We start from the raw sequence: 14,904 nt of genomic DNA on the forward strand, positions 1-14,904 counted from the left end.
TCAGATGCTCAACCGACTGAGCCACCCAGGCGCCCCTGTTTGGGGAATTTTAGTAAACGCAAGATATGGTATACTTTCTGTATCTTCTTTCTCCATAAAATCTCAGTTGCTACATTGGTGGCTCTAGCAAGGACCATGAAAGAGAATTTTGTATCTCTCTTCCACTGACAGGACAATTGCTGTGGTGTAAATGGTCCATCAGACTGGCAGAAATATACGTCTGCCTTCCGGACCGAGAATAATGATGCCGACTATCCTTGGCCTCGTCAGTGCTGTGTGATGGACAGTCTTAAAAAACCTCTCAACCTGGAGGCCTGCAAGCTAGGAGTACCTGGTTACTACCACAAGCAGGTGAGTCCTCGCCACCCCAGACCGGCCAGGTTTCCTGCTCTTCATGAGGGAAATACTGCTTAACTGTAGGTAATAGTCCTCATAAAGAATTCCGCATCCTTTTTCCTAAACCTTTTGTCAACTATATCCTTCTCTGGTAGTAAAATATGGATGCTAAGATTAGCAGGGTGATCTGGGAAAATCTACATATTAAAAGAATTGACAGAACATGAGAATTGCAATAACAAAGTCCAACTTTTTTAAACGCAAACTATTTGCACAATGTATAGAATTGTTGTTTCAATTTTTTTTAACGTTTATTTTTGAGAGAGAGAGAAAGAGAGAGTGAGAGAGAGCATGAGCAGAGGAGGGACAAGAGAGAGGGAGACACAGAATCTGAATCAGGCTCCCAGCTCTGAGCTGTTAGCATAGAGCCCAAGGCAGGGCTCAAACCCATGAACCAAGAGATCATGACCTGAGCCGAAGTCAAATGCTTAATCAACTGAGCCACCAAGGGACCCCTAGAACTGGTATTTCAAAAACTATTTACATTAAGCAAAAGATTTGCTCCATTTTTGCAAAATGTAAATTGGAAGGGGTGTATAAAGAGAGAATGCTTTGCTAATTACCAAAGCAATGGCAATTGCTGATGGTAAATGCAGTAATTATATAACCACATTCCTTATTCAGTGATAATATAGGATAATACTTTTCTTCATGTTTATTTTTTTATTTTGAGAGAGAGAGAGAAAGCTAGCATGTGAGTGGGGGAGGGGAAGAGAGAGAGAGAGAGAGAGAGAGAGAGAGAGAGAGAGAGAATCCCAAGCAGGCTCCACCCTGTCAGCTTGAAGCCCAACATGGGGCTCAATCTCATGAACCATGAGATCATGACCTAAGCCAAAATCAAGAGTCAGTGGCTTAACCAACTAAGCCACCTAGGTTCCCCTAGGATAGTCTTAATAAAATATTAGATTGGTGATTTGGTTACAGATGGTTTTTGAGTAAGTGTTTCCAGCCTGATGAGAATGATATAACGATCCTGAAAACTAACATTTATTGAGTACTTACTAAAGCCAGACACTGTTCCAAGTACCATATGTATATTAACTCATTTAAAGGTCAAAGGTAGGGGGCACCTGGGTGGCTCAGTTCATTGAGCGCCTGACTTTGGCTCAGGTCGTGATGTTACAGTCCATGGGTTCGAGCCCCACATCAGGCTCTGTGCTGACAGCTCAGAGCCTGCAGCCTGCTTTGGATTCTGTGTCTCCCTCTCTCTCTCTGCCCCTCCCCTTCTCACTCTCGCACATGCACACTCTCTCTCTGTCTCTCAAAAAGAAATAAAAACGTTTAAAAAAAGTAGGCACCATTATGAGTCTTACTTTAGGGATGAGGAACTAAGATGTAGAGATATAAGAAGTACCTAGCCCAAGGTCACTCAGCTAGTAAATGGTTGAATCAGGATTAATACCCCAGCAGTCTGGTTCCAGAGCCTAGCCTGTAAGCCAAGAAAGAATTTGGAAATATTCCCAAATAGCCCAACGCGAATCCTCGTATCATTGTAGCCAGCCTCTGAAAGGTTTATACTGCTTTGCGAGTTACCATTTTGAGGAAAGTTGGTTGTGTGCCAGTTTGTTATATAATTTGAGAAATGTCAGACTCCTTAGTCTGGCAGTAAATAATGCAACGTGCACGTTCAGAATGAAGGACACTGTACAGCTGATCATCATCCCACATCTGGAAGGGTGCCTGGACTGGGATTGGATGCATTAATCCAGAAAAGGACGTGGGGGTGATGTAGATTATTTTACAGAATCCTTCAAAGCAACCCTTATTTAGCTTTTCAGCAGCATTGTTTCAGTGTCATTTTAATCAGGTACATTCAGACTGCTCTAAAGATTCAATTTATTCCTTATAATCACAATATGCAATATAATTATCACTCTCAGGAGTAATAAAATGCTTTCCATATTTCAACCTTGGCACTGACCCTCACAAACATATCTTGATTGGACTGTAATTGCATAGAAATTATATCATCTCTGTGAGAGAGACAGAAAGGGGTATTTGCCCTCAGATAATCAGTTTATCTCCCTAGGACATGTGATTTTCTAGTAGGGAGGGACCTTCACTCAAGTTTTGACAACCCTTCTCACATTCTCCCTTTCGGTTCCTTGGCCTCACCTGTCCTTAACATTTCCATCTCCTTACCCACCCACCAGCTGCACCACAGCTACAAACTCATCATCACGCAACCCTACCCTCCTGCCAAATTCCTGGACCTGAAATTCTTCTCTCTGTCCCCGTCTCTAACTTCCTTCTGTCTCTAACTCCCTGTGCTCCTACTTTCTCAATCTCACTCATTCTTCACTCTCGACATAGTTCTTATCTTCTAATCCTTTCCACTTCTCCCCCTCCTGGTCCTCCAGATTCCCACACACCACAATTCTTTCCACGTTATAAGTCCTGCTAATTCTCCTATAGCAATCCCTTTCCACAAAGCAAAATATGTCACCCAGTACTTCATACACTATACTTCTGTCATTGCAGTTGACATATCGTAAGTATTTTTTCACAAGGCTCCTTTTTTCTGAGTCCCCTTGAGGACCATGCATTACTCCATTCTGTGTCTCCAGTACCCCACAGGCTGCCTGGCACAATGCAGGCATTGGGGAATGTTTGATGGGTGGGTGGTTGAAGAGATAAATGACTCTTTTTCATATCCATATTGTGGCTTTTCAAAATCTGCATAAATGAAGGCTAACAAAATTAGGGATGTCATCATAAGTGTGGTGATAATAGAAATCAACCAGGGCGCCTGGGGGGCTCAGTCGGTTCAGTGTCTGACTCTTGATCTCAGCTCAGGTCATGATCTCGCGGTTCGTGAGTTTGAACCCCATGTTGCACTCTGCGATGACAGCACAGAGCCTGCTTGGGATTCTCTTTCTGCCCTTCTTCTCTCTCCCTCTCTGTCTCTTTCTTCCCTCTCTCTCTCTCTCTCTCTCAAAATAAACTTAAAAAAAAATAAATAAACCAGAATTTCATATAGCATGTAAGATGCAGGTATATGTATTCTTACTCATGCTCCAACTGCCCTAGAAATGCTATGTGCTATCTAATCACTATACCTCAAGAACATTATCACAGAACTAAGGAAGACCAAAGTAAGCACCACTACAATGATAAAAAGGCATCATGAAAAGGCACTAAATAAGAAGAGGTGAAAAACCTGGGGCTTTTGTCTGTGAGTTCCATGAGAACAATACCCATGTCTGTCTTGTCACTGCTGAATGTCCAGCCCAGTGCCTGGCACCTGACATAAGTGGGCTTTTGTACATGTTAGGACAAATGACCCCCCCTCCCAGGATTGTCAGGAGGATCAGTGAGTAATGGATACAGGAGTGTTTGTGAACTATTGTGTCACCAATGATACTGTCATAATCATCTCTTCGTATCATGTTCCATTCATTCTATCAATGTTTATTGGGTGCCTATTTTGTGCCAGGCACTTGTGCTGGGTTCTAGAGATTCAACAATGAGCACAATAAGATCCCTGCCCTCCAGAGCTTGCACCGTGGTATGGGAGAGAGGCACCAAACAAGTTACCAAGTAAATACATGATACGTTCCAGGTAGTAATAAATGCCATAGACAGAAATAAAGCAGGGTAGGTATATAAGGAATGATAGGGTTTTTTTTCTCTATGGTGGTCAAGAAAGGCTTTGTTGAGATAGTATCTGCATAGAGTTCTGAATTAAGTGAGGAAATGAGACCCTGACTCAAAGAAGATTGGGGAAGAGAGTTCTAAGGAAAAGAAGCAGCAAGTGCAAAGGCTCTGAAGTGGGAGCATTCTTAGCTTTTTAAATTTTTTTTAGTTTATTCATTTTGGAAAGAGAGAGAGAGAGCAAGCACAAACAGTGGAGTGGCAGAGAGAGAAGGAGAGACACAGAATCTGAAGCAGGCTCCAGGCTCTGAGGTGTCAGCACAGAGCCCGACACAGGGCTCAAACCCATAACTGTGAGATCATGACGTGAACTGAAGTCAGAGGCTTAACCTACTGATACACCCAGGCACCCCTGTTAGCTTTTTAGAGGAACACCAAGGACATCAGCATGGCAAGGCCAGAATGAGTGGAGGAGTAGAAGGCAAAGATGATCTAGAATTTGTAGGGCTTGAATCTGCAGGGAAGGATCCCCCTTAGGAAAAAAAAAACTAAAAATACGCATACAAAATTAGGTGCAGGGCCTTGAAATGGTCTTGCAAGTAAGCAGCCCTGGAGCTTAAGCTCATTAGCTTTGCAGGGAAACAGCTTCTGGTAGAGGAAGCTGGGGTCATAGAGGCAGAGCCGCATCAGAGAATATCCCGCAGGCCATTGCGAGGACTCAGAATTTCATTTTGAGGGTGGTGGAGAGCCATTTCTTTTGAGCAGGGATTTGAAGTTATCTGATTTATGTTTTATAAGCATCCCTCTGGTACTATATAAAGGTAAGTAGGATGCCAACAGTAGGCTCAGGCCTCAGGGAGACCAATTAAGAGGCCATTGTAGTAATTCTGGTGTGAGACCATAGTGGACCAAAGTGGTAGCAGGAGTTAGTAAGTGTTTGAATTTGAGATATAGTTTTTAAAGTTTATGTATTATGTATTTTGAGAGGGGGGAAACCAGTGGGGGAGGGGCAGAGAGAGAGGAAGAGAGAGAGAGAGAGAGAGAGAGAGAATCCCAAGCAGACTCCATGCTTCCAGTGCAAAGCCCAACACGGGGCTCACACCCACAAATCGTGAGATCATGACCCGAGGCAAAGAGTCAGACACTTAACTGACTGAGCCACCCAGGTGTCCCTGAGATATATTTTAAAAGTAGACCCAGGCTGGCTCAGTTGGAAGAGTATGCCACTCTTGATCTCAGGGTTGTAGGTTTGAGCCCCATGTTGGGTGTAGAGATTGCTTAAAAATAAAATCTTAGGGGCGCCTGGGTGGCGCAGTCGGTTAAGCGTCCGACTTCAGCCAGGTCGCGATCTCGCGGTCCGTGAGTTCGAGCCCCGCGTCGGGCTCTGGGCTGATGGCTCAGAGCCTGGAGCCTGTTTCCGATTCTGTGTCTCCCTCTCTCTCTGCCCCTCCCCCGTTCATGCTCTGTCTCTCTCTGTCTCAAAAATAAATAAACGTTGAAAAAAAAAATTAAAAAAAAAAAAAAATAAAATAAAATCTTAAAAAAAATAAAATAAGATAAAGTAGACCCAAAAGGTTTTGCCTGCGTATTTGATGTTGGATAAGAGAAGAACAGTTAAAGATAATTCAATTTTTTTACTTGAGCATGTAGTTGAATGGAGACGTCTGTAATATAGAGAAGAGTAAATGGAGAAAATAGAGGTACTTAGCAAAGGCAGGGTGCGTAAGTGGGTTAACAAGGGACTGGAGCAGGGTCCGAAAAGATGGAACCTTAAATGGTCACCTATAGTCACTGGGCAGGGCCTAAACTTCAAGGTCAGCCTTTGGAGAACATTTCCCTCTGGACATGAAAGTCCACAGAATCATCTGGTGATTGCATTTCCTAGACTTCTCCCAGGGCTTTAGCATGGGTCGCTCAGAGGTCAGCCCTAGCCCCGTGTGTGTGTATTACTCCTGCAACTTCACATGGTGACTGGAACAGAGTGTGCCAAATATACAAACTTTCTGGATTATGGCATGCATGAATGAATGATTTGATTAATAAAAAATGAATCATTTGCACGCACACATGGCTTTTCAAGCCCTCACTAGAATCCAATAAAGATATGTTGAAACATAGTGTCAAATGAAAGCATGAAACAGGACTTTTTTTAATGGTTAAAAAAAAAACAACTCTGATTTTCATAGAAGTTTTCTTTAAGAATAAACAGGGGTGCCTGGGTGGCTCAGTCAGTTAAGCGTCCGACTTTGGCTCAGGTCATGATCTCACAGTCTGTGAGTACGAGCCCCGCGTCGGGCTCTGTGCTGACAGCTCAGAGCCTGGAACCTGCTTAAGATTCTGTGTCTCCCTCTCTCTCTGCCCCTCCCTGCTCATGCTCTGTCTCTCTCTGTCTCAAAAATAAATAAAAACATTAAAAAAAAAAAAGAATAAATAATCACGGGCACCTGGGTGGCTTAGTTGGGCATCTGACTCTTGGTTTTGGCTCTGGTCATGATCTTGTGGTTTCAGGAGTTCGAGCCCTGTGTTGGGCTCTGTGCTGGCAGTGCAGAACTGCTTGGGATTCTCTCTCTCCTCTCTCTGTCTTTCTCTGCCCATCCCCTGCTTGTGCACTCTCTCTCTCTCTGAAAAAAAAATAAAACTTCAAAAAAAAAAAAAAAAGAATAAGCAAATCAAAAAGTAATCGTCCCCTCAAAACAACTCACCAATTTAGGAGAGAAAAATACTCAAATTTTATTAAGAATACTTTGTATTGTACTTAATACTACAGTTTTTTAAAAAAAGAATACTTGACAGTGTCCGTGTATTCAATAAAAAAAAAAAAAGTCAGACTAAAATAGCAGCACCTTTGTTAGACTGAGTGATAAAGACACAAAATAATGTGATGTAGAGTAGCTGTTGAACAGAATTATTTCTATCCCCTCGGCAGAAACCTGTTAATACCTAGATGTCCACGGGGATGTTGAAATAGCCTGGTTATGTTAAATTAGACTTTGGAAGAGTATTGATACAAATAGATATCTGCTTTTCCCCCATCTCTTATATCTTTCTCTCTGGTTCCTCTCACACCCATGTGGGATCACCTGCCCCTCCAGGGCTGCTACGAACTCATCTCTGGACCAATGAACAGACATGCCTGGGGGGTTGCCTGGTTTGGATTTGCCATTCTCTGCTGGACTGTGAGTATTTCCCTGCGCAAGTTAAGGAGAGGACTTGAGATTAACCCCTGGTTAATCCAGCCACACTAGACAGTCTGGAAACAAAACCTTGGACCTGAGGGCTAGTCAGGAAGCTGCTGGCACCAGACCAAGGACAATGCATTCCCCTGGCAAGTGGGTGTTCACATCCCCTACCAGGGAAGAGATGTGCCCTACTAGCCACATCCTTCTTCAGGCTGATGGGGAAGCATTTGCCTGCCCTTCCGGCTCTCTAGATCTCATGAATTCATTATAGTTAAATACCAAACACTGTCAGCTCCCTAGATGGCTCCTGCCCAGCACTGATCTGCGTTTGCTCCTTCCAAAGAGCTGCCTCCTCCAGGCTCACCTCATCTACTTTATCTGATGTTCATGCAACAGAAAGGTAGGGCAGTGGTTCTCAGCCCTGGCTGCGCATTAAAACTTCCTGGGAGAGCTCGGGGAAAAGAAACTATGCATGAGCCCCAAACTCTGAGATTCTGATTCAGTGGATCTAGGGGCAGGACCCAGGCATTTAAAAAAAAAAAAAAAGATTTTTTTTTCCACATAATTCTAATTTGCTGTCAGGATTTAGAGCCACTCATTGCATTCAGGAAGAAGTTCTAAACTTTTGGTTTCAGAACCCCTTCACACTCTCAAAAATTACTGAGGACTCCAGCAAGCTTTTATTTATGGGGGCTATATCTATTTACAGTTACGCTATTAGAAATTAACGCAGAATTTTAAAAAATACTTATTGGGGCACCTGGGTGGCGCAGTCGGTTAAGCGTCCGACTTCAGCCAGGTCACGATCTCGCGGTCTGTGAGTTCGAGCCCCGCGTCAGGCTCTGGGCTGATGGCTCAGAGCCTGGAGCCTGTTTCCGATTCTGTGTCTCCCTCTCTCTCTGCCCCTCCCCCGTTCATGCTCTGTCTCACTCTGTCCCAAAAATAAATAAACGTTGAAAAAAAAAAATTAAAAAAAAAATACTTATTAATTCATTTAAAGTAACAATAATAAACTGATTACATGTTACTGTTAACAATATATTTTTGTGAAAAAAGTGCCTATTTTCTAACACAAAAACGATGAGAAAAGTAGCATTGTTTTACATTTTTAAAAGTCTCTTCGGTGTCTGGTTTTAATAGAAGACAGCTGGGTTCTCATATTTGCTTCTTCACTTCCTCTGTAATAGTATATTGCTTAGGTTGAAGGATTTTAAGAAAATCCATCCGCACACTGATAGGTAGTGAAAAACCAAGAATGTTTTGATAGCCTTATCTAAACGTAATTGTGCATATTCTTTGATATTACACAAAGCTTGACAACTAGTAGTTTTTAAACATTAGTTGCAATGTGGATTCTAAAATTATGTCAACAAACTTTTCAGACCGTTATATTAAAATAGGTTACATCAGTTTGTCTTGAAATTTGCATACGTCATTTACCCGTTGGTGATTCTATTAACAACATGCATCGGTTATTTGGGAAAATATTGGTTCACTGTGTTATGCTGATCTTCCAAATGTAGGCTGAATTCTCTATGCAATATCAATAAATCACATTCATTGTTATTGCCATATTGGAAAGGACCTTAAGCATGGGGGTGCTATGGGCCCATCATGACAGAAACAAGTTTCCTGAGTTTTGCTTGAGTGCCCAAATTTATCACTGGCAACAAGTATTGTCAGTTGTTTTCCTCAAAGTGACAGACTCACTTTGTAAAATTTTGAGAAAATGTCTGCCAAACATCCAATCTGAATAACTGTAGCTTGTCTATTAGTCATTTTTTCAAGTAAAAGTCATGTTGCATGAAAAAATGGCTGGTTTAGCATACAACTCAATTACACGAGTGCTTTGCCTTCAGACAACCATCAGGTTTCACTATGCAACAAACTGCTTTGTGCATACTTTGTTTCAAGAATATTAAAAAAGATGTATATTCAAAGGTGAACACTTAATAAAATTAGGAATTCTTACTGCTTCACCAAAAACAATCTTAAAATTCTAAAACTCTAAATCTCTTAAGTCTGCCTTTTTTTTTTTTTTTTTTTTTTTTTTTTTTTTTTTTTTACTGCAAGTACACAGCAGTGAAGAATACACTGACTACTAACACGGTTTAGTGCCTCTACCTTAAATCCTGCTAAGATGCCAGCAGTTTTACTTTCCATTGTTTTGCATCATCAGTACAAATGTGAAAACAGTAAAAAGGGCAAAAAAAAAAAAAAAGTCTTAACATTGTTATGCAAAAGGTCTTGACCTCATGGACACCCACAAGGGTCCCTTGGGTGGTTATGCACCACACTTTAGGAAATGCTGGTTTTGGGGTGAGAAGCTGAGTGAGGCAGGCAGGAAGGGAAAATCATTTCCTCTGAGAAGTCATCGGTGGTCCCTCACCCACCCTCGGGAACTCCCACAACACTCTGCACACACCTCTGTCATGTAATGGTCACTCTACTACAATGGATTTGTCTTCGCCAAAAGCCTGGGAACCAGCAGCATTCTGTATCCCCAGTGCTTAGCAGAGCACATGGCATGTGCTTGATACTTTGTTGAATGAATGAAAAACTGTAACAGTGAAGTTCCTATTCAGCCATGCTAGCAGGAACTGTGGGATAATGTTTAAAGGCTCTCAAGGACCTTAAAACTCCAGACCAGTTAAAACCCTTGACATTTCTTTTTTTTTTTTTTAACATATGAAATTTATTGTCAAATTGGTTTCCATACAACACCCAGTGCTCATCCCAAAAGGTGCCCTCCTCAATACCCATCACCCACCCTCCCCTCCCTCCCACCTCCCAAACCGTTGACATTTCCACAAGCCTCAAATGGACTCTGAATCTAGGAAGCCCCCCTGAATGAAATTCAAAAGAGGGAAGGGAAGGAAACCAAGTGTAGTGAGGACCTGCTATGGACAAGGTGTCATATCCAATGCTTTAAGCATTAAATCCCTAGAATAATAGCTAGGTAGGTAGCCAGTCTCCTTGGTTAAGTTCCTCACTCTCTCAGTCTCTTCACCGGGTTCTGGAAGCACTCAGTGGAGTTATATGTGTAGCACTCAGGACAGTGTCTGATGTGTAGAACATAGTCAATAAACATCAGACATTGGTAGTCTGATGACCTCATTTTATAATCTCATTCCATCTTCTAACTTGGAGGGTAGGTGAAGAAGATGGTACTATCTCTACTTTCCAGATGTAGGGAGGGAGGAGCAGAGCTGCAGAAGAACCCAGATATTCCAGCCCCTTGCCTGAGTCAAATGCCTTGAGTTCTGTGGCATTCTGCAGGGGCAGCCGTACCAGGTCATAAGCATTTTTGGGAAAGGAGGGAGTCCTGTGGGAGGAGAGGTTCAATAGTAGAAGGTAAGAAAATTGTACCTCCAAATGGTACATATGAGAAATAGGAAGCCACTGGAGGGTCATTAGCCCTGATGGGAAGAAGAAAGGATTTCCCCAGGGGCGCTAGTTTAGCACAGAGGTGAGAGGAGCAATCCCAGAAGACGGCAAGTCTGGGTGCAGTTTGGGACAGGGAGGTGGGAAACGGGGAAGGTGTGTCTGAGTGGCAGGATAGTTACCTCTGCCCCATGAGGTGTTGTTTGTTTGTTTGTTTTTAGTTTATTTACTTACTTACTAAGAGAGAGAGAGAATGCAAGCAGGGGAGGGGCAGACAGAGAGGGAAAGAGAGAATCCCAAGCAGGCTCCATGCTGCCAACGCGATCTCAAGAACTGTTAGATCATGAGCTGAGCCAAAATCAAGAGCCGGTCGCTTAGCAGACTGAGCCACCCTGGTGTCCCTGCCCCATGAGGTTTCTTAAGGTGAGATTACTCTTAAAAATTCAGCATCATCTAAGCCTAAGTGAACCTGACATCCTTTTCCCCCCAAGTATGAGATGTTTCTAAAACAATTCCTTATTTATTTTTTGGCCTTTCTATTCTAGTTTTGGGTTCTCCTGGGCACCATGTTCTACTGGAGCAGAATCGAATATTAAGAATGAAGTGTCACCCTTATACCACCTTCCTCCAGCGACTCTGGACCGCGTGCTGCAAGCTTGCTTTCCCAGTATATATCTCACATCTGAGCCCTGAGGGGATGTGTGCATTCTTACTCAAATTACCAAGTCAGTTGGTGTGGTGTTCCTCTGAGCTCTCAGCCTCTCAAAATTCTCACTAGTGTTTTCAGCTTGGTCTGGGGTTCTGCGACATTTTTATACATGGTAGGAAAAGGAGACTTTAGAAAGATGGTAACTACTTCCACCCCTGTTTATGTTTAATTTGGGGGGATAAAGACATCCACAGGAACCTGTGATATCGCAGTAAGCCCAAGTCTGTATTTGGAAGGCAAATATTTCTCACTGCTTTCTAAAAGAGACTTCCAAAGGCTTTTATTCAAGTCAACTTTGCACAGGTGGGAGAACTAAGGAAAAGTTGGCCTTTGGTGTCTTTGGCCTTTGTTCTTATGGTGTCTCCCATCTATGCAGACTATGTGATTCCCTTAATGCCAACTTAGGACACCTTTATTCTCCAGGACAATATCCAACCTTGAGTTAATAGTGGTTGAAACTTCCTCTCAGACACAGCAGAGTGATATGTTGTGTATTAAGCTCAGTTCTCCCATGAAAAGTATATGGACTTTTGGGGACAAAGAAGGGGCTTGTCACATATTCACCCATGTCAACTTTTGAAACACCTTTCAAACAAGAGAGAAGCAGGCTGGCTATTAGCTACATGATTTATAGTGATTTCTGTTACTGTCAAAATATTCCTCTTCTGAACTGTTTCTATTTGTGGTCCTGAAAGAAATTCTTATAATTCAATATTTGTTTGTCTAGTCTTATAAATAAAGAAGGCTTTTAATTATGTTCACCTTGTTTTGTGTTTACCAGTGGCATAATTGGTCATATACAAGTATAACAAAATGAGTGGTCCAACCCAGAGCCTTTTAGGCTCATGGGAATTAAAGTGTAGGAGATGGAAAATGCAATAGGGTGAGGTTTCCTGCTGGATACTCTGTAACCCTGCTGTGCAGTTAAATGGTTGGAACTTCTAAATTTACTTTCACTTTTCACTCCTGCTGCACTTAGCCCAATAGCAGTGATGGAGCTCCAGCTCTTCAATCCTTTTCTTCTACAAAGGAAGCATCTCAAACTTCCAACTGCTGAACTGTGTCCCCTAGGAAGGAAATGTATGTTTCCTTCATGGTCTTACTCGCAGATGACTCACAGAGTGCCCTGATCTCATGCCCTGCCAGGTTCTGGTGAGTTGGGCTGAGCCCTGGGATGAGGGGGTTGGGGGGGTGGGGAGAGGAGTGCCTTCGCCATGCACCTGCTGGTAAAACTGGGGTGACAGCCTGATCCTTAATTCCCAGGATAGGGGACCAAAGGCTCATGTCCTGATGCCCAACTGGCTTGCCCTCCCCTGCCTCACCTTATATCTCCAGGAGAGTGCTTGGGATGTCAGGATAAATGACACCTGTATTTGGCTGAGATTCTCTCCATGGTCTTTTAGAAGAAAGAGAGGGAAGGACCTCACTCTGGGCAAAGTTTTGAAATGCCTCTCTCATGTGTTCTGATGCCTTTTGCTTCTAGTGCTAACCAGGTTTTCCAGTGCCCTCACACTCTCTGCTGACTGAGCAAATTCTGCCCCAAACCACTCCTGACTTTCCCTCTAGGGCTTCATGCTCCAAAAATCTACCTACAAAATTTCATTCTTCTTGTGATTTGATCTCAGCTAGGTTAAGGGAAAGCTTTGTACAGACTAATTCATACTAAGGAGTGAATGACAGCTAGTTCCCACTCCCTTAATCTTCTATGTGGATTTTTCATTGATAACTGAAAATGATTTCTAGTTGGTAAAAATCCAAGGCAGCTGTGGGAACAGGAAAGAGCTGTTGTGGGGCAAGATGGCCCACCTGCTGCTCTCTAAATCTTACCTCCTGCCTTCTCTACCAAGAATTAACTAGAAAGAGAACAGGCCTTCAGTTAGTAAGTGCCCCTTGTCATCTCTCCAGCTAGCCTTCTACCTGGAGCCTCAGCCTCATCTTCAGAGAAGGTGCAAATTCCACTGTAAATGTGGACAGACTTCGTTCCTCCAAAAACCAAATAAGGCCCCGAACTCAGGTACCACTACATCCAGGCCGCTAACACTCGGGTAGGACATACCCTTCAGCTGAGAGAATCCCAGACCTGGAGACTTCTGTGCACTGGAGAAGTCCAGCCACTTGGGGCTGTGCTTTGTGCCCCAGGGGTCTTCAGTTTAACCTCGGGGCAGTTTCCACTCTGCCTAGTTTGGGCCTCCACCTTTCTCTACCTTCCCTGGAAGCCCAGCCTTCCTCACTTCCTTCTGGCTTCTGGGACTGTTAGTGGGACTCACACCACCATTCAGGCCCCGGGGTGAGGCCCAGGTCCAGCCTCACCAGACCAGGGAGAGTAGGAGCGCCCAGATCTGGGGAGCTGGCAGGCTGCTGTGCTCAAGACCCACCCAGACAAACCATCTTGAGAAATTCCCACTTCTCCAACAGTCCATGGGCCCGCTTATCAGGTACCAAAGAGCAATTACTACCTAACACCAAAAATGGGTCAGGCTAACTCTGGGGTAGGTTTCACTTGGCGGCAATGGCAGATGGGTCATCGCGCTCTCTTGGTTCGCCGATTCCTCCCAGGGCGTCACCCGGGCTCCTGGCACGCTGCTGTACACAGAATGTTATAAAGCCCACTGCTCAGGTTTGTTAGCCCTGTAACTATTTTTCCTACATGAGCTGGAATACACAGAAACTGCTCCAATTCTAAGCAGCACATCAGATACTTCCTGGCTACCCGTAAAGAAGAGAAAGAATAGTGGTCACGTGAATTCGAAAATCCAATCTCCTCTCAAAGCTCCACCCTACGCCCCCACCCAGCCCACTGAGGAGCAGGGTTGTGGCTGAGAAACTGGAAACTGAGCTGGTTTCTTATCTCTACTGAATGACCAATTGTCTTTCTCCTTCAGAATCGAATATTTCCTTCCTTTTGTCTTTTCTGCTTCACCACACCCAGATCCTTATCACCTTCTATACTTGAGACTCCATCAAAAAAGAAACCCAGAAAAAAAAAAAAAAAGCCAGAGAAGACTAGTTGTAAGCTACTGAGTTTGCTTTCATGTGTGACATTTTTTTTTTTTTAATTTTTTTTTTCAACGTTTATTTATTTTTGGGACAGAGAGAGACAGAGCAGGAACAGGGGAGGGGCAGAGAGAGAGGGAGACACAGAATCGGAAACAGGCTCCAGGCTCTGAGCTATCAGCTCAGAGCCCGACGCGGGGCTCGAACTCCCGGACCGCGAGATCGTGACCTGGCTGAAGTCGGACGCTTAACCGACTGCGCCACCCAGGCGCCCCTCATGTGTGACATTTTTATCATAAGGCTTGAATGATCCCATCTGATGAGAAGATCCACAAACATCTTGGAAAAAGGCAGCATTGCTGAGAAATGCATAGTTCCCAGACCCTTATCCAAGCAACCCTCCCCACAATCCCCAACCAACGCCCAACACACACACACACACACACACACACACACACACACACGCCCCTACCTTTGACGGAGACAAATAACCAAATCCTGGGGTTAGAGAAAGCTTGCCATCATGCCCTACTTTCTAATGGCCTCTACCCTGGGTTCCTGCTGAAAAAGAAAACAAGAGCAGCCCAACAGTCAGAAACTGGCCTGCACTCATACCTATAAACAATCCTATCAGATGTAAACAATCTC

At 43.6% G+C, this 14,904-nt stretch overlaps 1 protein-coding gene across 2 annotated transcripts in view; it reads left to right on the top strand.

Moving 5' to 3' along the window:
• UPK1B (uroplakin 1B) overlaps nt 1–14,904 on the top strand; it is a 42,179-nt gene that overhangs the window by 18,375 nt on the left and 8,900 nt on the right. Inside the window, exons 6-8 of one of the 2 annotated variants that reach the window (XM_045502131.1) lie at nt 172–351; nt 7,083–7,166; nt 11,099–11,198. In XM_045502131.1, the coding sequence (XP_045358087.1) occupies nt 172–351; nt 7,083–7,166; nt 11,099–11,149 (315 nt within the window). In that variant the 3' untranslated portion in view covers nt 11,150–11,198. Of the gene's footprint in view, nt 1–171; nt 352–7,082; nt 7,167–11,098; nt 12,020–14,904 lie in introns of those variants that run through there. The other variant, XM_045502130.1, reaches the window with a different exon arrangement.

The sequence above is a fragment of the Leopardus geoffroyi genome, chromosome C2 (genome assembly GCF_018350155.1).
Source record: "Leopardus geoffroyi isolate Oge1 chromosome C2, O.geoffroyi_Oge1_pat1.0, whole genome shotgun sequence".
Lineage (NCBI taxonomy): Eukaryota > Metazoa > Chordata > Mammalia > Carnivora > Felidae > Leopardus > Leopardus geoffroyi.